The sequence below is a fragment of the Alternaria alternata genome (assembly GCF_001642055.1).
Source record: "Alternaria alternata strain SRC1lrK2f unplaced genomic scaffold CC77scaffold_12, whole genome shotgun sequence".
NCBI classification, from domain to species: domain Eukaryota; kingdom Fungi; phylum Ascomycota; class Dothideomycetes; order Pleosporales; family Pleosporaceae; genus Alternaria; species Alternaria alternata.
The window spans coordinates 524424-550528 of record NW_017306201.1 but is presented as its reverse complement, the minus strand read 5'-3'; the positions used below and the strand labels follow the sequence as shown (position 1 = coordinate 550528).

At 50.9% G+C, this 26105-nt stretch overlaps 9 protein-coding genes across 9 annotated transcripts; 5 read left to right on the top strand and 4 right to left on the bottom strand.

Moving 5' to 3' along the window:
• Positions 1-1292: 1292 nt before the first annotated feature.
• Positions 1293-3431, top strand: CC77DRAFT_1021170 (glucose-6-phosphate dehydrogenase). The gene is made up of 8 exons (XM_018525216.1): positions 1293-1384; positions 1466-1650; positions 1702-1722; positions 1772-2116; positions 2172-2454; positions 2503-3159; positions 3209-3277; positions 3331-3431. Exons 2-8 carry the CDS (start codon positions 1582-1584, stop codon positions 3363-3365), a joined length of 1479 nt encoding a protein of 492 aa, XP_018385214.1. The 5' UTR covers positions 1293-1384; positions 1466-1581; the 3' UTR covers positions 3366-3431.
• Positions 3432-3674: 243 nt separating this feature from the next.
• Positions 3675-6017, top strand: CC77DRAFT_1050807 (D-3-phosphoglycerate dehydrogenase). Its single transcript, XM_018527640.1, has 2 exons — positions 3675-5447; positions 5504-6017. Exons 1-2 carry the CDS (start codon positions 4025-4027, stop codon positions 5530-5532), a joined length of 1452 nt encoding a protein of 483 aa, XP_018385213.1. The 5' UTR covers positions 3675-4024; the 3' UTR covers positions 5533-6017.
• On the bottom strand, positions 6014-6805 carry CC77DRAFT_990782 (ankyrin; the record flags this gene model as incomplete). The annotated part of the gene is made up of 1 exon (XM_018536330.1): positions 6014-6805. The coding sequence occupies exon 1, from the start codon at positions 6791-6793 to the stop codon at positions 6014-6016; it is 780 nt and encodes a 259-aa protein (XP_018385212.1). The 5' UTR covers positions 6794-6805.
• CC77DRAFT_937597 (hypothetical protein) lies at positions 6800-7456 on the bottom strand (the record flags this gene model as incomplete). Its single annotated transcript, XM_018534559.1, has 1 exon — positions 6800-7456. A coding segment is annotated over one exon (657 nt), but the record flags the coding sequence as incomplete, so codon positions are not given.
• Positions 7457-8357: 901 nt separating this feature from the next.
• On the bottom strand, positions 8358-10478 carry CC77DRAFT_1009502 (HET-domain-containing protein; the record flags this gene model as incomplete). Its single annotated transcript, XM_018523599.1, has 3 exons — positions 8358-9656; positions 9703-9709; positions 9763-10478. 3 exons carry the CDS (start codon positions 10476-10478, stop codon positions 8358-8360), a joined length of 2022 nt encoding a protein of 673 aa, XP_018385210.1.
• A 959-nt stretch (positions 10479-11437) lies between these two features.
• On the top strand, positions 11438-16878 carry CC77DRAFT_140326 (myosin-2). The gene is made up of 5 exons (XM_018530232.1): positions 11438-11848; positions 11916-12048; positions 12101-12290; positions 12342-16468; positions 16529-16878. The coding sequence occupies exons 1-5, from the start codon at positions 11714-11716 to the stop codon at positions 16729-16731; spliced, it is 4788 nt and encodes a 1595-aa protein (XP_018385209.1). The 5' UTR covers positions 11438-11713; the 3' UTR covers positions 16732-16878.
• A 632-nt stretch (positions 16879-17510) lies between these two features.
• On the bottom strand, positions 17511-19191 carry CC77DRAFT_1071787 (hypothetical protein; the record flags this gene model as incomplete). The annotated part of the gene is made up of 2 exons (XM_018529132.1): positions 17511-19128; positions 19183-19191. The coding sequence occupies 2 exons, from the start codon at positions 19189-19191 to the stop codon at positions 17779-17781; spliced, it is 1359 nt and encodes a 452-aa protein (XP_018385208.1). The 3' UTR covers positions 17511-17778.
• A 1534-nt stretch (positions 19192-20725) lies between these two features.
• CC77DRAFT_1021167 (hypothetical protein) lies at positions 20726-22575 on the top strand (the record flags this gene model as incomplete). The annotated part of the gene is made up of 1 exon (XM_018525215.1): positions 20726-22575. A coding segment is annotated over exon 1 (1199 nt), but the record flags the coding sequence as incomplete, so codon positions are not given.
• Positions 22576-22889: 314 nt separating this feature from the next.
• On the top strand, positions 22890-25430 carry CC77DRAFT_1021165 (sucrose transport protein SUC2). Its single transcript, XM_018525214.1, has 4 exons — positions 22890-23324; positions 23382-24100; positions 24152-24530; positions 24584-25430. Exons 1-4 carry the CDS (start codon positions 23227-23229, stop codon positions 25005-25007), a joined length of 1620 nt encoding a protein of 539 aa, XP_018385206.1. The 5' UTR covers positions 22890-23226; the 3' UTR covers positions 25008-25430.
• The last annotated feature ends 675 nt before the right edge of the window (positions 25431-26105 follow it).

The window sequence follows — 26105 nt, the reverse complement described above, 5'->3', positions numbered from 1 at the left end:
AATTGGGCTGTTTTCATGCCATTGCATGTTGGGCAAAATATGCTCGTTCGGTGGCATTGCGCTCTCGTGACAGTTGAGGCAAGTAAGGCAATGACAGTATACCACTCACTGCATCTGCATGACGTGCGCTTGAGAATTGTATGCTGGACCTCCTGTCGTTGTACACAACCGTTGGGAGTGAAGGCACAATTCTTCCGCGAGATGTCCCGCCGCCACAAAGGCCATGCTTGTCCTAACCTCCTCTTACCTCTTTGGGCCCTGCCTTGCAGCGGATATGTAAGCCTGGCGCTTCACTGTTGATAACTGTCCCCTTCGACTGCCTACTGAGATGCCGTCGCGTGTCGCCCATCGGCATATTGGGGAGTGTATGAGTAATCCGACCGGCCAAAGACGGTTCACTCATCATGTCACGATCTGGGATGATCCAAATAGCCAACGGCAAAATTCTCACATATCCGTCGCGTTTGCCAGTGCTTTCACGTCACGTTCGCAAAGCATTGCTGGGGCCAGTACGCCATGGCTGTTGCCAGTCTTCAATTACGACGCGCCCCACCAAAGCTACTAGCTTACCAGTGCTGTCCGCTCGGTATACTCAAAGAGGGGCCGGAGGATTTGACAGACCCAAGTACCAGCCCGAGACACTGAGACGTGCCGATGCTTGTGTATACTCTAATAGAATTTACACATTGTCCGGACTCGGGGAGCCTCGCGGCGGGGTAGCCGTACATGGGATGCAGCTTCCCTCGGGCGCTGTGACAGTGATGCGACACGACCGAGGGCTTGGAACTCAATTGTAGAAAAGCAAACAGAGTTTCAGAGCCTCAAAGTCTATCGACTTCCAGCCAAGTGCGCACGAAGCCGTTCCACGCGCAGTGCATGGTGATGGTGGGGTTGTCCGCGCATCCCTGGGTACGGCTTTAGCAAGGTCTCCTCCGGCGGGCTTCAAGGGTTTTGACTGGTGCCGGAGATGTTTTGCAAGTCGTGCGGCGGCTTAGTGATGCTTGGAGAATGACCTAGTTGTTTACTGATACCTTTTTAAGGACGTCAGACCTCGCTGTGCGTTTGTGTGAAGCATTCCTGTCTGATACCCTATCACCGGCGTTCGAGCGGCAAATTAAAGCTAACCAACGTCACCACCACGCGAAACCGCTAGAGCAGCTCCGATAACCCCACTACATAGGACTTTTCCTCACACACCAACGTCCTATCCGTAGCTTCCGCCCTTACTTCGAGATCTCTCGTCTAACCTTATTGCCATCACTCCCTACAGCCCTTAATTGAGCTGTAACCTTGCGCCCGCCCCCTCCCGTAAAGCGTTTACATCACATATCAACACAATGGCGGACACAGTTATCCAGCCCAAGCAAGAGGAGGTCAATGCCGGGTAAGTAGCCCTCACCGTCTCTGACCGACTTGCTACAGCCTTTGGAGAGCTATTTGGATATCCAACCAATTTATCCGGCAGTTGTTTTCTGCTGAAGCACGTCGCGCTCTTCGGCGGAGGGGTCGCTCGACGCGCGAAGCGCCCAACACCCTTGCAGCATTCTGAACATGACGGCTGACAAATCTCGCGATAGAAACATGGAGCTCAAGGACAACACCATCATTGTTGTTTTGGGCGCCTCCGGTGACCTAGCCAAGAAGAAGACTGTATGTAAAGAAGCAAATACGTAGAGAATCATCACACTAACGTCATATCAGTTCCCAGCGCTCTTCGGTCTCGTAGGTTGCACGACCAAGACTCGCATTCGATTTCTGACCACCAATACAGCACCGAAATGGCTTCCTCCCAAACAACATCCACATCGTCGGATATGCACGCACGAAGATGGACCGTGAGGAGTACCTCAAGCGCGTCAAGTCTTACATCAAGACCCCCACAAAGGAATTGGAGAAGCAGCTAGATGAGTTCTGCGAGTTCTGCTCGTACGTTTCGGGCCAGTATGACCAGGATGAGTCTTTTGTTGGACTCGAGAAGCACATGCAGGAGATTGAGAAGGGTCGCAAGGAGAACAACAGGATATTCTACATGGCTCTCCCTCCCAGCGTCTTCATCACAGTGTCCCAGCACTTGAAGCGCAACTGCTACCCCAAGAACGGCATTTCTCGTGTTATTGTAAGTAGCTCCTATGCATATTTCCGGACGAATGCAGCTAACCGCTGTCATGCAGGTCGAGAAGCCCTTCGGCAAGGACCTCCCAAGTTCGAGAGAGCTCCAGCGTGCATTGGCGCCAGACTGGACTGAGGACGAGCTTTACCGTATTGACCACTACCTGGGTAAGGAGATGGTCAAGAACATCCTGATTCTCCGGTTCGGTAACGAGTTCTTCGGCGCAACTTGGAACAGGAACCACATCGACAACGTCCAGATCACCTTCAAGGAGCCGTTCGGAACCGAAGGCCGTGGAGGTTACTTCGACGAGTTCGGCATCATTCGTGATGTTATGCAAAACCGTGAGTGGTTTACTGATAGTAGGAAGAAGCAATAACTGACAATCACAGACTTGCTCCAAGTTCTTACTCTCCTCGCTATGGAGCGACCCATCTCCTTCTCTGCCGAAGACATCCGTGACGAAAAGGTCCGCGTCCTCCGTGGTATGGCCTCTATCGAGCCCAAGAACGTCATCATTGGACAGTATGGAAAGTCGCTGGACGGCCAGAAGCCAGGCTACAAGGAGGATGACACAGTCCCCAAGGACTCGCGATGCCCCACTTTCGCATCTATGGTCGCTTACATCAAGAACGAGCGATGGGACGGTGTACCCTTCATCCTGAAGGCAGGAAAGGCTCTCAACGAGCAGAAGACCGAGGTCCGCATCCAGTTCAAGGATGTCACCTCTGGAATCTTCAAGGACATTCCACGAAACGAGCTCGTCATCCGAGTGCAGCCCAACGAGAGTGTTTACATTAAGATGAACTCCAAGCTGCCCGGTCTCAGCATGCAGACTGTCGTCACAGAACTCGACCTTACCTACAGGCGGCGATTCTCCGACCTGAAGATTCCCGAGGCATACGAATCGCTCATTCTCGACGCACTAAAGGGCGACCACTCCAACTTCGTCCGTGACGACGAACTCGACGCCAGCTGGAGAATCTTCACACCTCTCCTGCACTACCTCGACGACAACAAGGAGATCATCCCCATGGAGTACCCATACGGTTCGTATTGTATTGAAGAGCAAAGCGCACATTTACTGACCATCATCAGGCTCCCGTGGCCCTGCCGTTTTGGACGATTTCACCTCTTCTTACGGATACAAGTTCAGCGACGCAGCAGGTAGGACCTCACCTCTGTAGCGAACTAGAAGAAAAATGCTAACACGATTGCAGGATACCAATGGCCCATGAACGAGCAAAAGTTGTAGGTGGCTGCTCTACACTTTACGATTGCCTGTGGTAAGGTATGCTCGGGATCACAGTGAATATGAGTTTTAGGGTAGTGTGAGCAACTTAGGCACATTCAAGAGAATAGATAATGAATGAATACAACGGCGTCTCAATGTCGTGAATCAAAGCGCTCAACCGTGCATATGTGGTGACTGGTTTTCCATGACGAAGCACTTGTGCCTGGACCTGCATACTTGACTTCCGAAAGCGGAGGGCTGGTAAGCTAGGTATTCCTGGTGGGGTAAAGGGCCAGAGCGGGATGGCATCATCGGCGACATGAGAAATTTTTGAGGAGCGTCGCGTCAGAGAACGCCGACTGAGTCAACTGTAGGTGTCACTGTAGGGAAAATTAGTTGCTCACAGTCATCAAGTACTCTGGAAAAAGTGGATATCAGCTCACATGCGTTTGTTGTTGCTGTGCATTGTTGCCGCCAGTCATGCCTAGCCGCAACTTCCTAGAACCTGCCTTGCAATTGTTCTGTGATTCGTCCAAGTTTGCACAGTTTGGTAAAGGCCATAGAAGAGTCATTAAGTATTAATAGTCTAGAATTCCCAACGTTTTCCGGATCAAACAACCAGATTGAGTTGTCGCATCCCTCCCCCGAACCACCTCCGCAACCACCTCCGCGCACACACCATGAGTCCCGCACAAGACATTGCCGGCAGCGGCATCAGCCAACTCGCACGTCAAGTGTCCAACAGCCTCAACCTCAGCACCAGTCCAAACCTCTCCTTCCACAGCCCGCCCTCCACATTTCGCCAACCACCAGGCGGCAGCTTCAACAGCCAAAATCAAACCAACAGCTCGCATGCGCAACAGCTCGCCAAGCAATTGAAGCCTTTCGATACCAAGGACATCAAGGTCCTGCTCCTCGAAAATGTCAACGAAGCCGGTGTCGAGATTCTCAAGGGCCAGGGATACCAGGTCGAGGCCATCAAGGCCAGTCTGGCAGAGGACCAGCTGATTGAGAAGATTCGCGATGTCCACGTCATTGGAATTCGCTCAAAGACGAAGCTCACCAAGAAGGTGCTGGAGGAGGCAAAGAACCTCATCGTCATCGGCTGCTTCTGTATCGGAACAAACCAGGTCGACCTCCAGACTGCCGCCAGCCAGGGTATCGCCGTCTTCAACTCGCCCTTCAGCAACTCGCGCTCCGTCGCAGAACTTGTCATCTCCGAGATCATCGCGCTCGCCCGTCAGCTCGCCGACCGCTCTATGGAGCTACACAACGGCACATGGAACAAGGTCAGCAAGGGCTGCTGGGAGATTCGCGGCAAGACGCTGGGTATAGTCGGATATGGTCACATTGGTAGCCAACTGAGTGTGCTGGCTGAGTCCATGGGCATGAGCGTCATCTACTACGACGTTCTTACCACAATGGGTCTGGGAACTGCGCGACAAGTAGCGACGCTGGACGACCTACTTGCACAAGCAGACTTTGTCTCTCTTCACGTTCCGGCTACCTCTGAGACCAAGAACTTGATTGGCAAAGAACAGTTCGCAAAGATGAAGGACGGCAGCTATCTCATCAACAACGCCCGTGGTACTGTTGTCGACATTCCCGCCATGATCGAGGCCAGCCGCTCTGGCAAACTCGCAGGTGCCGCCATCGACGTCTTCCCCAACGAACCCGCCGGCAACGGCGACTACTTCTCCAGTGACCTCAACTCCTGGACCAAGGACCTCGTTGGTCTGAAGAACATCATCCTCACTCCCCACATTGGTGGCAGCACCGAAGAAGCGCAGTCCGCCATTGGTGTCGAAGTCAGCACAGCACTCGTCCGCTACGTCAACGAGGGTACCACGCTCGGAGCCGTCAACTTGCCAGAAGTCAACCTACGTAGCTTGACTCTCGACCAACCAGACTGCATGCGTGTCATCTACATCCACAAGAACGTACCGGGTGTGTTGAGACAAGTCAACGGTATCCTTCTCCACCACAACATCGAGAAGCAAATGTCCGATTCAAGAGGCGATGTCGCGTATCTCATGGCGGATATCAGTGAAGTCAAGGAGGGTGAGATTAGGGATTTGTTTACCAGCTTGGAGGAGCTTTCTTGTAAGTCTACATCAGCTTCTTTGTGTACTGTCGAATTGACAGCTAACCTTATCCAGCATGTATCCGTACCAGGGTCCTGTACTAGGCGGACAGTCCTTCCCAGGATCGCGAACAAAGACACGAGGATGCTCAGAAGCGTTCTCCATCCTCGGTTGACCTCGTTCAGCAACATCAAAACGATACGGCTTCTGATATCTTGGGTTCGCTGCCGCATATCCGTGACCTCAAAAGTATGGGTACAAGGCTATCGTACGGCGTCTGATTGATTTTGCATATACACTGGCTAGGAAAGAACAGGGATAGAAAAGTAGAGTTCAACACTGCGTTGTTTATTACTAGCATTCTGAATGAGATACATGAGATCCACGAGATAAGAAGAGAAGAGAAACCTCGTCCTTAACCACAACTCTGGCCCTAACCCTACGACACACAGCGGTTACAGGGTTAGCTTACTTACTCCCACTACTTCAGTTGTTCACTCTTCTTCAGTTAGTCACTCTTGTTGTAATAGTTATTTTAACCTTTTTCTTCGAAATATTTCAACCTTTATTCAGCCTGCAATCTTTTTACGCTTTATTCTTAACTATCTCTTTTTTGACCTCTTTTCCGAATTCTACTCTGCCTACTCTAGCACCTCTACTATATTCTAGCAGATCTTCCAACATAGCCTGGTCCTCAATCTCAACCGCCCGATCGAGCAAGCCTTGCAGAAATTCTTTGTCGTAGCTTCCACGCCCTATTAGCCTACGAACAATGCTTCGGTACCCCTTGCAAACCGCTTCCGTAAGTGCATTCCCTTGCTCCGCATTGTACTCCAGAAGCAGAGAAACAACTTCAAAATGTCCATTTTGTACTGCTGTCTCCAACGCCGGCTTACACGCACTCGCACCATGTTCTAACAACACCTGAACTACGTCCTTGTGCCCGTTTCTACAAGCGCCTAGAAGGGGTCGTTGCCTGTACTCGCTAGACAATCCTAGGCCGTCTACACGCGCTCCAAGAGCAAGGTAGCGCTCTGTCATATCTACCCACCCATGTCTTGCGCTATATGCCAAGAATCCTGTGTATTCCTTAATACCAAACGTTCTGCTAACGCAGTGCTCCCTTCGTTTCTCCATCACCACGTTAAAAATCTCCCAACTAGGTGTATTTAGCAAAGCTAGCTCTCTTTCGTTAGAAGAGAGATAGGACGGCCGTTTAATCTTTCTTGAAAATAACCACGGACGCTCTACGGCCTGGAAATCCAACACGAACCGCGTCACGCCTACACGCCCATACTCGGCAGCTTCTACGAGAAAGGATGTTCGCAGTCTTTGAAAGTCATCCTCGTACCGTAGGTCCATCATAGCAGCAAGAAGCTCGTGGTTACCGTACCGAGCCGCATGGTGATGTGCCCTACCAAAGAGATGACTGCTTTTCGCCAAACCCCTTCTGCTCGAGATCCATCTGGAAACAACAGAGAGCGTTTGTGTGTATACGGCAGTGATATAGACATCAGTTTCTAAGTTGCTCTCGTTGAAAAGCCCGTCATACCATCCCACGGCTTGGTCCACCGTCCATAGCTCGTCGAGGCGTACGCGTAGGCTATATGTTTCTAACACAAGAGGGCATAGCTGCCGAACGTAGTCGTACTCGTTTCGTTCGTCATCCGTCTCTTGGCTTAGTCGGTTGGCGACGCTGCGAATCCAGAGTAGCACAGGAGCCCCACCGCGACGCTCGTTCAACACTCGGCGTTCAAGATACGTTGTAGCGATAGAAGGTACAGCCTCGTCGCTGCCAACGGGCAGGGGCTTGAAGTAGGTATCAAGAAGCTTCAATAGCGAAAGCGCAGCCACAATCTCGCTAGCAAAGATCCCTATAGCCGTTGGTAAGCAGAAGATGGCACAGTCGGCAGAGCAAAGCCTACTATTCACAAGCCGTAACCGGAGGCCGCGCTTGATTCCCCGGACTAAAATAGCCCAACCAAGGATTTCGTGCAAAAGCTCTACTGGCAAATCGAGTAGATGCATAGTGTATGGAACGGTTGACTTCGTGAACAGAAATGGCCACTCGCTAGCAAGAGGAGATTTAATAAGTAGGTAGAGGGTCCAGTTGCCATTTTAACCTGAATCGCTATGACTTTTGTAATGTAGCATTAAGGGAAAAAGCGCGCTTACAGGAGACCGTTAATTGGCTACTACTAGCGGTCTAATATTAGGTGTTCGTATGCCTGTGTATCTGCCATGAGGTTGCGATAAACTCACAACTTCTCACCATGCACATCCCCCTCCATAGCCGTAATACGTAGCTATACCAGCTCCATCAAACCCTCACATGCCACGCCCCATCTCATCACCCTCTCTTAATTTCTTCAGTCTAGCATCGTCCCACGCTATGAATGAGGTGTTTGAGGAGAAGACGGATGGGGCACAAGGGTCAGGTTTCCAGGGGATTAAGGTGACTGATGGAAGAGAGCAAGAGTCAGAGTTCGACTGCGAAGGATCTGGAGCTGCCTCTACAGATTGGAGTCGGAAGAGAACGAGGCCGTTCACACTATCGCCTTGAGCTTTCTTGACATCCCCCTCAGTTCGGTCAATCGCTCTTTTCTAAGGCTCTCCGATGAACTCTCTGCTCCACGGCCTCGTCCCAGATCGACAAAGTGAATTCGTTTCCATGCAGTGATGAGTACCATGATACAGTCTGGAACTGTGATATGTTCAATGGCGCGAACATGATGAGGTTCCTCTAGCATTGATGACGGAACGAGAAGCACTCGAAACGGTAGTGATCAGTGCGCTCCACGTGTCGATTTGACCATGGCAAGTCGAAAAGCAAATCAGAACTGAGACTTGAAAGGATCCCTCGTTTGGACGTATATTGCGTAGTCTAGAAGGCTGTTGTGTTGCGAAGTGGACTGATTGAAGAGCGATCTCAGCCGAGAGTAATGGTTACTTTCTCTGTGTCTTGCAGCCAATCGAGATCCTTTGAGTCATAGCTGTGTTCCCGATAAAAGTTCGGACTCTCCCTAGGGCGCAGGGTTGGTAGGCCATTAGTAGTAGAAGCCAACTCGTTGAACCCTGCTGCTTTCATTAGGTCCGGGTAGAACATGCCACCGACCGACGCGAACCCTAAACGTTCGTAATGTGTTCCACAGTCTTGTACTATCATCAGGCATTGAAAGTGCTCATGACTTTGATAGACCACGCACGTGACACAAGTGCTGTCGGAATGATCATGTGGGGTTGCATCCCACTTAACGTCCATGTAATAATTGAGGCCTCCGTAATCCACCTTACTCTCGCCAGTGCCAGCAGGAACCACCAGCACTGTTCTCGGGTGGTCTGAAAGCAAACCTTCGAAAGTTTCCGAATCCGACCGTACTAAGTTTACTATAGGAAGATTATGAACATTGACGGCGACTTGTAAGTACTTTGAGGTCTTGAGATTGTTCCACGCCGCACAGCCATCTCGAAAGTGGTGAGATATGATGTCAGCGTCCTTCTTCGATGGAAAGAATTGATGATCTGGGCTGAAGAACTGAATAGATCCAATCCAACCAAGTGGTGACCAACTAGGATATCCTCGTCGCCTGGTAGCAGGTTTGTCGTGTCTCCAACTTAAGCATATGGTATTCGGGCCGACCATCGATGTTTGGTACGGTAGACCGCATATGGTTCCAATAGACAGGTTTCTTGCATGATGGTAGTTCAGGACGCCCAGCATCGCGTCCAAGGCGTCATTTTCGTAGCTGAGTTGACGTTCCATGTACTGCTCCAGCAATCCTAGGGTTTCGTGGAGCCCGGGCAACTCGTCCCTAACTCCGAAGGGACGTGTTCCCAAGGTACCATCGAGTAATCTGGCACCCCAACGATCACGAGAACGATGAAAGTCTTCTTGTTCTTCTGCTTCGTTGCAAATGAACAAGACCCCGCTCTCGGTAAAGTATAGTCTTCTTCGCGGAACGTAGCCTTCCTGAAATGTCCACCCCCGTGTGAACCACACGGAATCGGCAACAGCACGGTAGACTTCGTCGGGGCTAAATGTAACCCGCACATCTCCAATACAAGTCCAAGCTCTATAGCTTAGCCTTCGCGCATTACTTACGCCCGGTAAGCCATAGGAGGGGTTACTGCCTGCTGCAGCAACCAGAGTGAGCACCGCTGAGGTGTATATCAAGTCCATCTGTTGAATTTGACGATGCTTGTCCTCTGCATCATCTTGCTTTATACACTAATACTTGTATTAGACACGCTTGCTTGCTAGGCGTAGTACTTACGAAAGCGCTGTGAGTTATATTAGCTCAGACTTCTTGAACGACTAGAGCAGAAAAACTCACTCAACCCAAAGATACCGATACCCTATAAGTAGGGTAGCTTTGATACTATCCTCTATAGTACGAGGCAACATGGTAGGCAGAAGTCCGGATTTCAAGTCTGTCTCGACGACCAAGCCACCCCACACATACGACAAAGCCACATATTGGCAGTCTAGAGGTGCTGAAACGACAACTCTTTCTACGCAGTCGATGACTTTTAGATTCTGCGGTTCTTCGTCTATATCAGATTTACACTGATGATGCGAATCGCATTTGTCGAGCCAGCTTCTAATTGTACCAAAATCAACGTGTAATCCCTCGGGGGTTTCGTGTTCTTCCAGACCATCAGCTTCTAAAGACTCTGAAAACTCAGAATACCGAATATGTATGGTTCTAGGTTGCCTACTTTTCCCTCTTATGATACCATTTGAATCTTGAAGGACAGCCGCGCCAAAGTCCTGATTCTCACGTTGCCAACGCAATAGAAAAGGCCCCTCCAAGCTATGCGTTTGATTTTGGTGGGCCAACATCTCCATCCCAAGCATTTGGCACACCTGACAAGCCGACGACAAAAGCTCTTCTGCTTTCTCTCCAATTTCGCAAATATCCGCACTTTTCTCGTCGAACGGTACTTTTGACCATGCTGCCAAACATCGGTCGCAAGTATGGCTCTTTTCCGAATGGAGTTGCCCAGGTCCATGATCAAGGATACCGATCGTTTTGATCATGTCGCTCATGATAGGTAGAGGGGATAGGTATTCGGAAGATCAAAAAGCTCGCTTTTACTGCATTCTACGCAACGGGCAAAGTATTTGCTAAGCATGTATGTTGTTTCCCGTCTTGCAGTGCTGCAGTATTCGTAGGTGACCAGGAAGGCTGCAGCCGCCTGTTGAGAATGATTCATGGATAAGCACTATGGCACGTGATCGTCCATTTGCCCCTCTGGTCTTCCATTTCAAGACAACTAGGCAATTGCCTGTAGAGCCTCTCATAACGCAGCTACGTCCACGAGTTTAAATGAACATGTTCGAACATTTCAACTTAGTCATTCCATCAAAATCCTTGGTCTCATACAGCGGTAATTAATTACTGGTAGCGAGCTCGTGGAGTCGGTGACAGCCCCGTAGACAGGTGTACAAGTGCACAGTCACGTAGTGGATACAGCTGAGCCATGACCTCCCAGCCATCTCTTTGACGATCGGTCAACACGTTGAACGTTGGTGCTCTAGATTTCCCAATGTTGAAGAACAATGAGGTGTTGACGCCCACGTATCATGGTGAGGCGGCACGTTTCAGGCAGCCCAGTCAAGTAAGAACGGATGTGGGAGAAGCCAGATTCCCGAGGGGCGAAACGTTTGCAAGGAGTCTACTTGCATAAACTCTGGGGAAGGACTGACGCTTTAGATGACATGAGTGGAGAACGGGACAGTGCGAGTAAGAATGCTGGCATGCATTGGGAGTGGTACGCAGCACGTAGGAAAGACGAGCAACGTCACAGGCTGCTCCAGAAGTGTCGAGGGAGGATGCCGATCCGACGCAGGCTGGTGAGGCTATTTTGCGTGCGTTTGTGAGGAGGTGCATATGGTGAGACGCCTGTGTGCGCGGTTCCAGTGGTTCCAAGAGGTTGAGCAGTGGTGGTTGGCTCGGCCCCCTGGAGGAGGTCTGTGCGGGCTGGCGGGATGTTGGCGGTGAGAGGCGATTAGCGTGACCAGAGAAAGTCGACAACACGGCGGGCAGCAGTTCGCATATCTTCGCCCACACGATTGCACTTCTCTCCTTTAGGGATGCATCGAGCCCTGTGACTGCAGCGATATCCCACGCTGACAACGCCCACGACAACGCCCACGAAGAAGCCAGCGACCGCACCGAATTAGCGAGCTGAGCGTGCTGTCCACCACCAGGGAGCCGCCTTTGGACCCTGATTCCGCACCGCCATTTGGAGGGGGAGAAAGCAGGACCACAACCACCCACCATGGCACACATCTACGACATCGGCACCCGGGCGTGGCAGCCCGATACCACCGAGGGCTGGGTTGCCTCGGAGGTGACGGACAAGCAGATTGCGGGAGACAAAGTGACGTTGGTCTTCACGCTGGAGAATGGCGAGGTACGCCCACCCAAGAGGACACTGCACTGTTGCAGGACACGGCGGCTGACAATGATTCACTGCGCAGACCAAAACCGTCGAGACGACGCTGTCTGCCATCCAGACGGGCAATGATCCCAATCTCCCGCCGCTGATGAACCCGGCCATGCTCGAGGCCAGCGATGACCTTACCAACCTGTCACATCTCAACGAGCCGGCTGGTACGGCCCGTCCAATCTGCGTGGGAAACATGGCATACTGACGAGAGTGCAGTGCTCCAGGCCATCAAGCTGCGTTACCTGCAGAAGGAGATCTACACATATTCCGGTATCGTCCTCATCGCGACAAATCCCTTTGCGCGAGTCGACTCGCTGTACGTACCGGGCATGGTACAGGTCTACGCTGGCAAGCAGAGATCGTATGGCGCTCCGCATCTGTTCGCCATTGCTGAAGAGGCCTTCGCGTGAGTTCCCCGCTCCCCATACCCGCCGTGGCAGCCACTAACCCTCCGCAGCGACATGTTGCGAGACGGGAAGAACCAGACCGTTGTCGTCTCTGGTGAATCCGGAGCCGGAAAGACGGTCAGCGCCAAATACATCATGCGATACTTTGCGACACGAGAGTCGCCCGACAACCCCCACAAGCGGAGAGGCAAGTCCGACTCGATGAGTGAGACCGAAGAACAGATTCTGGCTACCAACCCCATCATGGAAGCTTTCGGTAACGCCAAAACCACCCGTAACGACAACTCGTCGCGATTCGGTAAATACATCGAGATCATGTTCAACAAGCAAACCGACATTATTGGTGCAAAGATTAGGACATACCTGCTGGAACGGTCAAGACTGGTCTTTCAGCCGCTTAAGGAGCGGAATTACCACGTCTTCTACCAGTTGGTAGCTGGTGCGACGGACGAGGAGCGCGAGGAGCTGTCTTTGAAGTCGGTCGAGGAGTTTAGCTACCTCAATCAAGGCAGTGCGCCGGTGATTGAAGGTATGGACGACGTGGCCGAGTTCAAGGCTACGAAACAATCCTTGACCAAGATCGGTGTGCCTGCCGAGACTCAAGCTGGCATCTGGCGCCTGCTAGCAGCCCTGCTGCACATGGGAGACATCAAGATCACAGCAACTCGAACAGACTCAAATCTTGCGCCAGATGAGCCTTCTCTCGTCACGGCTTGTTCACTGCTAGGAATAGATCCCAACACCTTCTCCAAGTGGATTGTAAAGAAGCAGCTCATCACCAGAGGAGAAAAGATTGTTTCCAACTTGACACAGCAACAGGCTATTGTAGTACGAGATTCCGTTGCCAAGTTCATTTATTCCAGTCTGTTCGACTGGCTGGTTGAGCGAACAAACGAGAGTCTGGCCACCGAGGAGGTTATTTCGCAAGCCCACACCTTCATTGGTGTCCTTGATATTTACGGTTTCGAGCATTTCGCAAAGAACTCTTTCGAGCAGTTCTGTATTAACTATGCTAATGAGAAGTTGCAACAAGAATTCAACGCACACGTTTTCAAGCTGGAGCAGGAGGAGTATATGCGCGAACAGATCGACTGGACTTTCATCGACTTCGCCGACAATCAGCCATGTATCGACCTCATCGAAGGCAAGCTGGGTATCCTGTCTCTACTAGATGAAGAGTCACGTCTGCCTATGGGTTCGGACGAGCAATTTGTCACTAAGCTGCACCACAACTACTCTGGAGATAAGCACAAGTTCTACAAGAAGCCCCGGTTCGGCAAGTCCTCTTTCACAGTATGCCACTACGCCATCGACGTCACATACGAATCCGATGGTTTCATCGAGAAGAACAGAGATACTGTGCCCGACGAGCACATGGAGGTTCTCAAGGCTGCAAGCAACAAGTTCTTGACCCAGGTTTTGGATACTGCTGCTTCGATCCGAGAGAAGGAGACCGCTACCAATGCCTCTTCCAAGCCGGGCACTGCCATGTCGGCTGGACGAAGGATGGCGACCAACCGCAAGCCAACGCTTGGTGGCATCTTCAAGTCTTCCCTTATCGAACTCATGCAGACTATCAACTCGACCGATGTCCACTACATTAGATGTATCAAGCCCAACGAGGCCAAGGCGGCCTGGCAATTCGACGGACCTATGGTTCTTGGTCAACTGCGTGCCTGTGGTGTTCTCGAAACAGTCAGAATCAGTTGCGCGGGTTACCCCACACGATGGACCTATGAAGAATTCGCCCTCCGTTACTACATGTTGGTCAGGTCCTCCGACTGGACGCCAGAGATCCGAAACATGGCTACCGCGATTTTGAAGAAAGCCTTAGGTGCCGGCAAGAACGATGGCACCGACAAGTACCAGATGGGTTTAACAAAGATCTTCTTCCGCGCTGGTATGCTTGCGTTCCTCGAGAACCTACGCACAGCCCGTCTCAATGATGCGGCTATCATGATCCAGAAGAACCTCCGAGCCAAATACTACCGCCGTATCTACCTCGAGATGCGTGAGGCTGTCATTCTCGTGCAATCGTTGGCTAGGGGCTACATGACTAGGGAACAGGCTGAGGAGGCTAGGCAGGTCAAGGCCGCTACTACCATTCAGAGGGTTTGGCGTGGTAGCAAAGATCGCAAGCGCTTCCTTGTTGTCCGAAACTCGCTCATCAAGTTCGAGGCTGCCGCAAAGGGATTCCTTCTCCGCAAGAACATGCTGGACAAGAGGCTTGGAGATGCTGCTCGTATGATCCAACGCAACTGGCGCAAACAACGATACATCCGCGCGTACAAGAAGGAGATCAACGACATCATCACTGTCCAGAAGCTCTGGAGAGGAAGGAAGGCCCGCAGGGAATACAAGGTCCTTCGCGCCGAATCCCGCGATCTCAAGAACATTTCTTACAAGCTGGAGAACAAGGTCGTGGAGCTTACCCAGAACCTCGGTACGATGAGGGAGCAAAACAAGTCGCTCAAGTCGCAGGTGGAGAACTACGAGAGCCAGATCAAATCGTACAAGGAGCGCAGCCGTACCCTCGAAAACCGTCAGAAGGAGCTTCAAGCCGAAGCCAACCAGGCTGGTATCACCGCTGCCAAGCTCAGCCAGATGGAAGACGAATACAAGAAGCTGCAGACAAGCTACGAAGAAAGCACTGCAAAGATGCGACATCTTCAGGAAGAGGAGAAGGAACTCCGTGCGTCGCTTAAGAGGACCACAGACGACCTCGAACAATCTAAGAGGAGGAGCAACGTTACCGAGACCGAAAAGATGACGCTCCGTCAACAGCTCGCTGAGTTGCAAGAGCAGGTCGAACTAATGAAGCGATCTGGCCCCATCGCCGACCTGACCAACGGTCACTCCACCTCTGTAGCCCCCAGCAGCTTGATCAAGCTCGTCTCGTCGAAGAAGCCAAAGAGGCGCAGTGCCGGACCGGATACGCGCGATATCAACCGCTTCAGCGAACAGTACAACCCACGGCCTGTCTCGATGGCTCCTGGTTCCACTATCCACAGGCAGAACCTTTCTGGTTCAACCTTTGCTCAGCTTGATAATGTCGAGCTTGAGCTTGAGAACATCCTTGCTGAGGAGGATATGTTGAACGATGAGGTCACCCTTGGCCTGATCAAGAACCTCAAGATTCCATCGCCCACAACCACACCGCCACCTACCGACAAGGAGGTCCTCTTCCCTGCGTATCTCATCAACCTTGTCACCTCAGAGATGTGGAACAACGGCTTCGTCAAGGAGTCGGAGCGTTTCCTCGCAAACGTCATGCAATCGATTCAACAAGAGGTCATGCAACACGATGCGGAAGATGCAATTAACCCAGGTGCTTTCTGGTTGTCAAACGTACACGAGATGCTATCGTTCGTCTTCCTTGCTGAAGACTGGTACGAGCAACAAAAGACCGACAACTACGAGTACGACCGATTATTGGAGATTGTCAAGCATGATCTCGAGAGTCTTGAGTTCAACATCTACCACACCTGGATGAAGGTCCTGAAGAAGAAGTTGCACAAGATGATCATCCCCGCTATCATCGAATCGCAATCGCTGCCTGGTTTCGTCACCAATGAGAGCAACCGTTTCCTCGGAAAGCTGCTTCAGGGCAGCAACACCCCTGCCTACAGCATGGACAACCTACTCACTCTACTCAACAGCGTCTACAAGGCAATGAAGGCTTACTACCTGGAAGATTCCATCATCACACAGTGTGTTACTGAGTTGTTGAGGTTAGTGGGTGTTACTGCTTTCAACGACTTGCTCATGCGCCGCAACTTCCTTTCATGGAAGCGAGGCCTGCAGATCAACTACAACATCACTCGTATCGAAGAGTGGTGCAAATCGCATGACATGCCCGAGGGCACTCTGCAGCTTGAGCATCTGATGCAAGCTACCAAGCTGCTCCAGCTGAAGAAGGCTACCTTGAACGACATTGAGATTATTCAGGACATTTGCTGGATGTTGAGCCCGAACCAGATCCAGAAGCTGTTGAACCAATACCTGGTAGCCGACTACGAGCAGCCCATCAATGGCGAGATCATGAAGGCTGTCGCATCGCGCGTGACAGAGAAGAGCGACGTCCTGTTGCTCACAGCAGTCGACATGGAGGACAGTGGTCCATACGAAATTGCGGAACCGCGAGTCATCACAGCACTTGAGACATACACGCCTTCTTGTAAGTACTCCCTTTCGGCGATCTATCATTCAATCGAAACACGACTAACATGCACGATAGGGCTGCAAACACCCCGCCTCAAGCGCCTCGCCGAAATCGTCTCTCAACAAGCCATCGCGCAACAAGAGAAGCTCGAGTTCGACGACGACATGCCCAATGGCCAGAGCAATGGCGATGCCATGAATGCCCTGACCGGCGGAATGGGTATCAACGGCGGCGGCATGAATGGACACGGTACGATTGAAGAAGGTATTGAGGCATGAACTTTAGCATCTTTGTAAGCGAGCGAAAGCGAAAGATTTGGTATTAGACATGAAACGACACGAGACGAGATGAAGGAAATAAGCGCCGCAGATGAACCCAATATTCGTAGTTGTAGTAGCAGCTTTTTCTTCTGTGTCTGTCTAGTCGCTGGACTTCTGGGAGGGATGGAAGATGTGCTTCAAACTACTACACGTTTGTTCTTTCTGCAATTGCGGAAGAAGGGGGGATCAAAGGCGTACGACGAATGATGATGTTGGGTATTTAATGCTGGGTGTTTTTTTTCTTTCCTGGGAATGTTATATCTCTTCAAACTTCTCTTTTGTGTATGTGTTGTGTTGTGTTGTTCGCTGTGCGCGGTTGTGATGTTGTCCTTCTGTCGATGTGACAAAGAAGTGGGCTGGACGTTGGAAGCACACCTAGAATCGTGTGCGATGATGGCGTCTAGTGCACCCACCCGGTCGGATTGGTGTATCGTGGCTCTGGACAAGCTTTTCCTTCCTCAATCGTAGCTACAACGAAAAGGTAATCTAGAGGTATTCACTTTGAGATCCATTACATCCATACACTATTGAAGCTCAGTACATACCTATACAGCAAGATGGTCAAAGAATGCGAGAGAAACAGTATTGGAAAGGAATTTTTCTGTTCGATCTATTTGTTGTCTATGGAAAGCGAAAGCACAAAGGAGATGGCGACATCGTTGAGAAGCATTTACTTCGTGTTGGGTAGATTGAGGGTATGCAGAGAGCAGAAGGGTCGGGGCAGGAAGAACACAGAAGGATCGGGCTGCATGAGGGTAGAAGTATACTTGAGCAGTAAGCAACGCGGGAAGCAAGATAAAGCAAGAAAGAGGAAAGCGCGACAAGTAAAGCAATGGACAAGAGACACCGGGAACAGGACGGCACCAGTCAATAACGCTGAGAGTGGGAAAGGGGACGATGGATGTGGAGGTACTGATGGCATTGGTTTGATTACAGTAGGCTGTTGTGGCTGGCGGAGAGGTCGATCCGGTTGTCAGCCGTGGCAGCATGTTCGTTTGGGATCTCTCATCTGTTGAACTTGAACGAGATGGTACTCTTCTTGGATTTGAGGGGTCGACCACCTTCCGCTTTCGGCCTACTAGAGCGGGGCCTATTAAGCTCGTTTTGCTCGTCATCAAAGTGTGTACATTGGCATGCGGCAAGTGCCTCGGCGCATTGTTGGTCCCACCTGCATTGATTTTCCCAGCTGTAGTTGCGAAGATGTGATATGGCTGCAGCGTCCGTTGTCTTCATGTGCGCTGACAGCACGATGTATTGGAAGTTAGATTGACATCGGTAACAACATTGTGTCGGAACCATCGACCTGTCGATGGATAGGCCCTTGCAGTTAATGCGCGCTACTAGTCTCTGGTGAGCAGGGTCCTCTCTCAACGTCGCAATGACTTGTCGTCGAACAAACAGCTTTTGGTTCCGGTCTTCTTCTTCTGTAGGGGCACCCATCAGCTCCCTCTCCAGCTCACGTTGGCGGTCATTAGCCTGGTTCACCTGGCTAACCCAATTCTTCCCCATACCTTGTTCTCTCACTGCTTTGTAGAACTCATCGGCCCACTTCCATTTCACCTTTGAGAGGACTCCCGTGTGCGGTGTAGAGCCTCCCACAATCCACTTGGCGACCCCTTCACTATACTCATGCTGACAGATGAAGAACATTGAGGGTTCTGCGGCGCTTTGATGGTCAATGCTTTGCGTGAAGTAGTTCGTCCAGTAGCGTGAGGCTTTAGGTAGAAGAAAACGACCCAAATGAATTGAAAGGCTATTTCTGACGTCCGTTTCCGTGGCCCAATTCTCCATCATCTCTCGGGTCTTGGCGGTAGGTGGGCCATGCTCGTGCTGAAGGGCGATTTCTAGTAAAAGCTCCTGGTTCGATCGTGTTGGAATAGCCTTTTTTTCGCGGAGTACATCAAGCTTGTCCAGGGGCCACTGCGACTTGGTCTTCGTGTATCCGATCAGCCGGTAATGACGCTCGATTTCCATCTGAGCCGCATCGTACGTCCTTATTGTAGATCTCAATGCATCTTCCCATGTTTGGCCCATGTGCATCTCAGGGGTTTCGTACTCAAAATGGCCGACTTCTTCGCTGATGAGCCTGTTTACTTGTTGCTGACGGGCTTTGATCTTATCTTCCTCTTCCAAAAACAAAGCTGCCTCTCTCTTCTTCATGTCGGCCTTCTCTTCCTCAGTTTGGATTCGTTTAGGCTCAGGTGAGGTCTTGGTAACTTTCTCTGCATCTTCCTTCTCTTCCTCATCTTGTGCCTGTTTCCATTTTGGTATGGCGATTGGCTTAGCAATTGGAGACTCGATCTGTCGTTTCCTTGCTGGCATAAGCCATTGGTGAACATTTTGCAAGCCAAAATCCTAAAATAATCGTCAGCTTCTGGTCAGCCTTTTTGACTGACAAGGAGAGCCTACCATCCCCATGAGCTCAGGACAATTCTTGTTTATATGCTCTCGAATTGCCAGAAGAGGTTCATAGCAGATGATTCAAAGCTGAATCAGATTAGACATGAAGAACTGCATAGCGAGATCTGTTTTCCCTGGGGGCCAGTGTTCAGGCTTCATTTGTGAACATGTCCAACGGATCTGATCTGCGATGGCGGCAATCGCTTCGATTCTTTTCTTGTGTTGGTTTATCATCGGCTGAGGAAGTTTAGCCTTCTCCAGTGTTGTTGAGAAGTCAGGCCAATTCTGTTCCTCAGCATATTTAAGTGGCTTTCGACTATGTGACGGCGTGGGGATGGGAGCCATATTTTGCGTTTGTGATGAGACTCAGCAATAGATCCAAGGTATTCAAGTGCGGTTGAGAGAGGATAGCCACTGAACACGATGATGATGATAGATGATGATGGATGATGGAGGATGATGAAAGAAGAAGTTGTGTAGGTCGATCTCAGACCTATAAGTATATTCATAGAGATTTGCTTGCTCTCAAACATTAATAATCCTATATGTGTATCCGTGACAATCTCTAACAATATGCACGGTCAGATGATTTGATAGACAAAGGTGCTGACTATCAGACTCAACATCCTCCGCGATCTGTATGCTACCTCCACCACCCTGTATGGTTCCATGGACAGATCCTGTTCACAGATACCATCTAGAGGCAGGCAACTATCTTTTTACTAATTGACAAACACAATCATGAGCTGTCTGAGGATAGTCGCGACTCTTGAACAAATGCGAACTCAGATCTTCGTGGTCTTCAAGGATGATGGGGGCTTAACTTAGTGGTTAGCGCAACGCTTTTTGCTTCTGACAACTGATTTTTGATGTGTCTACTGCCCCATCCAAGGGAAAGACTGAACAGGTATAGAGATAACAAGGCCTACCTTACAGCTTACATTAGCCCTTAGTAAGAAGATTTGCAAAGATCAACAGTATTATAGACTTTAGGATTCTCTATTGATGTCTAAATAACTCTAAATTAGCTCTATTATATCAGGAAGAAGTACACTACTCTACAGAGCTGTTTAGTTTCTCTCTTTTTTGTGGTGTACTGTGGGTCAACGACATGGCGTTGGGGGCGCCTGGCTGACTCGGACCATGATTTTGATGGCTGCTGTACCGACAATTGACTCCGGGGCGGTGATTTTGAGAGACTTGCGGCTGATTGCTTGCCTACAGGATCCGCGGTCTTCCTCATGGTCAGCGTTACCCGATACCAAACAGGCTCCTTGAAAGTGTGGAGGCGGAGATTTTAGTGTTCCGGAAGTGTCTTACAATTCGTTTGTGTCCAACTCTTACATCTCCAGATTGATTGGACGGTGGCCAAACTGCAGCTGTGGTTACATGGTTGTCGGAACACGGCTCCCTGAGGCCACTAGTGGCAAACCTTGGTACGCAAGCCAGCCTAACTTCAAACTTGCTGTAGATACCTACCAAGTCCTTAGCTTTAGCGATTTGGTTACATTTGGTCCACGTCTTTGGTACAAGCACAGCTTATTGTCTGGTCTACATTTCTGGATGGGTGAACACATAATTACCTAGGTAAGTTTCGCTCTCATTACCGAGTCTACCAAGCAAATCAAGAACACGGAAATGCAATTTTGCTTTCGTGATTCGAATCAAACTTCACGTGCTCGATGCGTGAAAAGTTGGTGCTTTCCTAGCCAGTTTGTTCTAACGTCGCAATCACGCGCGAGCTGAATTGATTGTCTTGGTCATTCAGGTGAGAGCCCTAGTGAACGTGAGCGTGGCGCACCTGGACGTGCTTCCAAACAACATGACTGATACCGTCTATTAAGGGCGGAGCCTTCACCTCCGAACCATTTGTCAGCGCTCCGTGGTTCATATTACCCTATCTCCCCACTCAACACAAACACGACCGCAACTGTATCCGCTCACTGAACAGTGTTCATAAAGCACCCTCACATTTCACGTCTCCTCCGATTGTACACACCATGACATCGACACACGCGACAAAAGCCGAGAAAATTCGAGAGGAGCTTGGGAGACAGTACAAAGACAAGGACTTCAGATTCCCCACTGGATACACTGCCGCTGAAGCCGCCGATTTTCTCGATATCCGAAAGAGAATGTTCGAGAAGCGAATGAGACTCCGATCCGACGACCGTGACCAGGCCATCTCACCTGACGACGTATACGCGAACGAAGTCGATCTCCTCGAAGATGCACTACCAACAGCTGAGGGCCAAGAGAAGTTCTGGTTGTGGGTACACGAAAATGATCGCAAGATCCGCACGATGCCTGAAGCTGGGGCAGTTCAGGACTACTTCAAAGCTCTCGCTCAAACTGATTACTCAGACAAGGTTTCTCTAAGGGAACTGTTCACAGTACTAAATACATACGTTTACCCATACATACCCGCGGGATCCTACAACGGTTATCGCTATCGCATCGTCCCATCGCTCACCCCACTGGCCCCTGATGAGGAGCTGGTCGACTGGGACGACCCACGTGAAGTTGCCACCGATCCGATTGTAGCTATCGACCTAGCAGGACAGATAATCCACTCTTCAGACGGGGTTGAGGACCGCAACCGAAGGAGGCGTGCTGACATCTCAGAGGAATCGTATTTCAGTGGCTCCAGCAACAACAGCACCATCCTAGGTAACAGTATTACTGGATTCGTATGCTTTCAAGTTGGAGAGCTTCGTGCAGCCGAGGAGGAGAATTGGTCAGATAACGGCAACCTACCCAAGGGACAGGACGTCAGCAAGATTCTATGGGAGCGCACAGACTGGGTCTTGGTCTTGGTCATCAGTGCTGAGAGTACTGCCGGTGCTGTTTGGCTGCTACAGAATTTCAATCCAACAGTCGAGCACACATCCGATCAGTACACGATCATCCCAGGAGATCCAGAGAACCTTTATGGGTGGGGTTACTTCCAGGGCGAGCGACAGTTGAATCCGGTGCCGATACAACGTGGTGGCGTGAAGATCGCGCACAAGATCACTGATCTCACCGAGACTAGTGAGTGGACCATGGATGAGTACATTACAGGAAAGTACGAGATAGTGCAAGCAGTACTCGCGGACCGTGTTGAGGGCAAGTCGCCTGTCATTGTCAGGCAGCTGCCAAGATTCGAGTCCCAGGATGATTCGTCTCCAGACGTCTCGAGGCTCCGCATTGAGGATGATTAGGAATGGAGGGACGAAGGGTGATGCTAGTGTACCTAGGTATGTTAGAGAAGTCGGCCGGTAGCATGTTCGTACATGTTTTGATCTCCGGATACGTACCAGTACATAGCGATGGTTGCAGGGTTTTCCTTTTATCATAGATCTCCTTTTGTTTATGGGTCAGATGGTTTGGTTTCTCGCGAAGGGTAGGACATCAAGCAATATGTTTTTAACCATGGAGTAATGCTGTGATGTGAGGAAATCTGACTCGTGTAGACTGTGTTCATAACGACCAGGACTTTGACATGACCTACCACCAAAGAAAAAAAGGCAAAAGCAAGCAAAGGAAGCCAAAGCCACGAACCGCAAGAACAGCTCCATGACCGTCGGCCCAATCTGCGCCGAACCACGCGTTCGGGGTGCGCCACACGGCCCGCTCAATCTAGCGCGCTAACTATACTTGGCCGCCGTTTGGCCCTTCCAACGATCCCGACATCCGTAATCATCTCGACAAGCGACACGGCCAAGCCATGGAGCTGACGACAACGTTTCCTCTCCTTTGCGATCCTCTCCTCACGATCCTCCAAACTAGACTCCTAGAAAAGCAGAGAGACAAATACCAACTTTCTTTCGCTCCCTCGATATACCTTTCTTATTGCTTTTCCCTTATCTCATACGTTGTTGCATTGAGCGCGCATTATTCTAGTTGACTGATTACCTCGGACCCTGCATATCGCGAACGTAATACGAAACCTGAACCACACGATCCGGCTTACCCCAATGCGCCCTTCCACGTTTGCCTAAACTACGAGAAAGATTCTGAGAGAAAGCGCACGCGACTGCATCCGCATTGCCGTCAAGGTGTTAGGGAAAGATGCCGTCTGTTGCGCAATGGCAGGGGACGCCTTCAGTCAAGGGCTCAACTGAGAGCATACGCATGGCGTTGCTCACAGCGTCGCTCATAGGCTTGCAGTGAATACGATCCTGGCCCAAGAAGTCTACATGTGTCATGTACTAAGCAACATGCAGGTTCACGTGGAATGTCGAAATGACATATTGCACACCCTACCTCCTCGAACTCGGTCTTACGAAATCGAAAATCTCCCTTGTTTGGGTCGCCGGTCCACTGTCAGGCCTCATTATGCAGCCCATTGTCGGCGTCGTCGCAGATCGTTCTACCTCGCGATGGGGCCGTCGAAGACCCTTTATGTTCTTTGGGACGATACTGGTGGCCATGTTCTTACTGCTGCTAGGCTGGACAAAAGAGGTGGTTCGGTATTTTATAAAGGACGAGGTTGCGGCTAAGAGCGCGACGATATACGTTGCTGTGTTTAGTATCTATGGAATTGATTTCGCCATAAATGCTGTGCAGGGAAGTTGCAGAGGCTTGGTAGTCGATACTTTGCCTATTTCGAAACAACAGATGGGCAGTAGTTGGGCGAGCAGGATGGTTGCGGTTGGGAGTTTGATAGGGTATGGCGCAGGAGCAATTGATCTGAGGAGTGTGTTTGGGCCCATGTTGGGAGACACGCAGTTCAAGCAGTTGACGGGCGTTGCAGCTTTGACGCTGTGCTTGGCCATTGGGACGACAAGCTGGGCGGTTACTGAAAGAGTGCTTATTAATGACGGAGCTGAAGAGGGCAAGGAGCTGGATCTCAAGCAAGTTCTCGGTACCATCGCGCATACTGCTTTGAACCTGCCCCGAAGTATCCAAGCCATCTGCACAGTTCAATTCTGGGCTTGGATTGGTACGTTGTTGATGTGCTGTTTGTGCGGATTACGTACTAATGATTGGCCAGGCTGGTTTCCTTTCCTCTTCTACAGCACGACTTGGGTTGGCGAGGTATACCTACGGTATGACGCGCCAGCTGAGGTCAAGGCAGCAGGTGATCTTACGGGCAAGGTTGGTCGCATTGGCTCCATGGCCCTCATCGCCTTTTCCATTATCACATTCGTAATGTCTGTTCTCCTGCCTTTCTTTGTACAAAGTCCTGAAGACGATGAAAAGGGCCCTGGCTTCTCCCATCCGCCTAAGCGGTTGACTGGGCTGGCCAAATATAAGCCAAGCCTACTCACAGCATGGACAACTGCGCATTGTATTTTCGCAGGAAGCATGGTCATGGCGCCTTTCGTGAGAAGTCTGAGACATGCGACTATCATCATCGCTTGCTGTGGCGTGTAAGTGACCACCGTGAACCCCTCCTCCACGGAGCTCGACTGATGCAACACAGATCATGGTCCATAGCCTGCTGGGCTCCCTTTGCGTTTCTCGGCGTAGAGATCAACCGCCTCAACACATCGTCGTCGCACTCGACACACCCAAAGCGCTCCTCCATCGACCTTCCTGAAGCGCAATCCAACCTCGAAAAGGGTGCTGCATCTTCCTCTAGCGGCGGAGCAAGCTCAGGCCAATACCTCGGCATTATGAACCTATATACGACGCTACCACAATTCATGGGCACAGGGATATCGTGGGTAGTATTTTCCATCTTGGAGCCCGGAAAGAGTCCCGAGTTGAGTGAGGCGCCGCCCGAAGAACATCATAGCACGGATGGGCCGAATGCAATTGCAGTTTGCTTGTTCATTGGGGCCTGTTCGGCGTGTATGGCGGTTGTTGCTACGAGGAGGTTGGGAAGAATACAGGGAAGGCTGTAGATGGGAAGACGTGGATGCCTGAATAGCCTAAGAAAAAAAGTCCAAACCACCATCGTCATGTCCATGTCAAGACTTTTTCAAGTTCTCTCATCAGTTGGTGGTGTCCCGCTCCTGCCGGTCGGCAATTGTGAGTTGTGGGTATTGTTTGGAAGAATTGAAGTTCTCTCGTCACGACGCTTGTCACTGGGAATAGGGTTCTTGCACATGCCGCTAACGGGCAGTAGAGAACATGACTCTTGGTGACACCCACCCCCAACATGCTCACATCCGTGGTTGCCATTGGCGCCTTGCGGGTTCGGGTTTAGGGTGGTGCCATGGGCCAGAGAGATTTTGCTAAGGGTTTGCTAAGGATTTTGCAGAGACCCGCTTTGTTCTAGAAGGCAGGTGTGGCTACTGATCGAAGCTGACGCTGATCGGGTGTGTAGAGAGATCGCAAAGAGTACCTAGGTAGGATGTGTGCATGGTGCTGCTTAGTGCATCCGTGTCAAGCTCCGAGTCGACTCACGATGGTGACAATGTGCAGTCGGGGCGTGTCCGGGCGTGGGATTGGACAGAGTGGAAAATCCATGCTCTCCCGTCTCCGAGTACCCTCTCCGAGTACCCTCTCCAAGTACCGGCGGCCAAGGTCGGCCGTGGTGCCAGTGCAGGGCAGGGCAGTCGACGTGGTAGACTACTGCGCGCACAAGCAAGTGAGGTATCGCCGCCAGATAAACTTGAATCGCTCGTTTGCTGGATGTCGGAGAGATGCAAGCAAGGGCACACGTGCCATGTCGCTGCGAAAAGACGGTCAAGGTACAAAAACCACCTCGCCCGCCGCTCTGGCTTGATTGTATCCGCCTCCATCCAACGGGCAGTGTCTATCGTCTGGTCGCGCAGTCCCAGTGTGTTGCTGTTTGCCAGCCTACGGTTGCATTTTCCACTAGCCTGCAACTAGCCATAGAGAGGGGCGAAAACAACCTTGCGTAGCGCCTGTCCTTCTCGCTCAACCCGCCGAACAATTCTGCGGCTCACCCACAACATCCACCTTTCGCCCAACAATCTCGCCACAGCCAGACCGACATCACTCATTCGCCAAGATGTCTGAGCCGATCCGCAATA

What these genes read in the sequence shown, in the direction of transcription:
- CC77DRAFT_1050807 (XM_018527640.1), top strand. Translation starts at nt 4,025, where the DNA reads ATGAGTCCCGCACAAGACATTGCCGGCAGCGGCATCAGCCAACTCGCA. An exon ending in CAGCTTGGAGGAGCTTTCTT is followed by an intron (nt 5,448 to 5,503) that starts GTAAGTCTACAT and finishes AACCTTATCCAG; the next exon opens with CATGTATCCGTACCAGGGTC.
- CC77DRAFT_1021165 (XM_018525214.1), top strand. Translation starts at nt 23,227, where the DNA reads ATGCCGTCTGTTGCGCAATGGCAGGGGACGCCTTCAGTCAAGGGCTCA. An exon ending in GCGTCGCTCATAGGCTTGCA is followed by an intron (nt 23,325 to 23,381) that starts GTGAATACGATC and finishes AGCAACATGCAG; the next exon opens with GTTCACGTGGAATGTCGAAA. An exon ending in ATCATCGCTTGCTGTGGCGT is followed by an intron (nt 24,531 to 24,583) that starts GTAAGTGACCAC and finishes GATGCAACACAG; the next exon opens with ATCATGGTCCATAGCCTGCT.
- CC77DRAFT_140326 (XM_018530232.1), top strand. Translation starts at nt 11,714, where the DNA reads ATGGCACACATCTACGACATCGGCACCCGGGCGTGGCAGCCCGATACC. An exon ending in TCACGCTGGAGAATGGCGAG is followed by an intron (nt 11,849 to 11,915) that starts GTACGCCCACCC and finishes TTCACTGCGCAG; the next exon opens with ACCAAAACCGTCGAGACGAC. An exon ending in ATTGCTGAAGAGGCCTTCGC is followed by an intron (nt 12,291 to 12,341) that starts GTGAGTTCCCCG and finishes AACCCTCCGCAG; the next exon opens with CGACATGTTGCGAGACGGGA.
- CC77DRAFT_1021170 (XM_018525216.1), top strand. Translation starts at nt 1,582, where the DNA reads ATGGAGCTCAAGGACAACACCATCATTGTTGTTTTGGGCGCCTCCGGT. An exon ending in TCCCAGCGCTCTTCGGTCTC is followed by an intron (nt 1,723 to 1,771) that starts GTAGGTTGCACG and finishes CCACCAATACAG; the next exon opens with CACCGAAATGGCTTCCTCCC. An exon ending in TCGTGATGTTATGCAAAACC is followed by an intron (nt 2,455 to 2,502) that starts GTGAGTGGTTTA and finishes TGACAATCACAG; the next exon opens with ACTTGCTCCAAGTTCTTACT.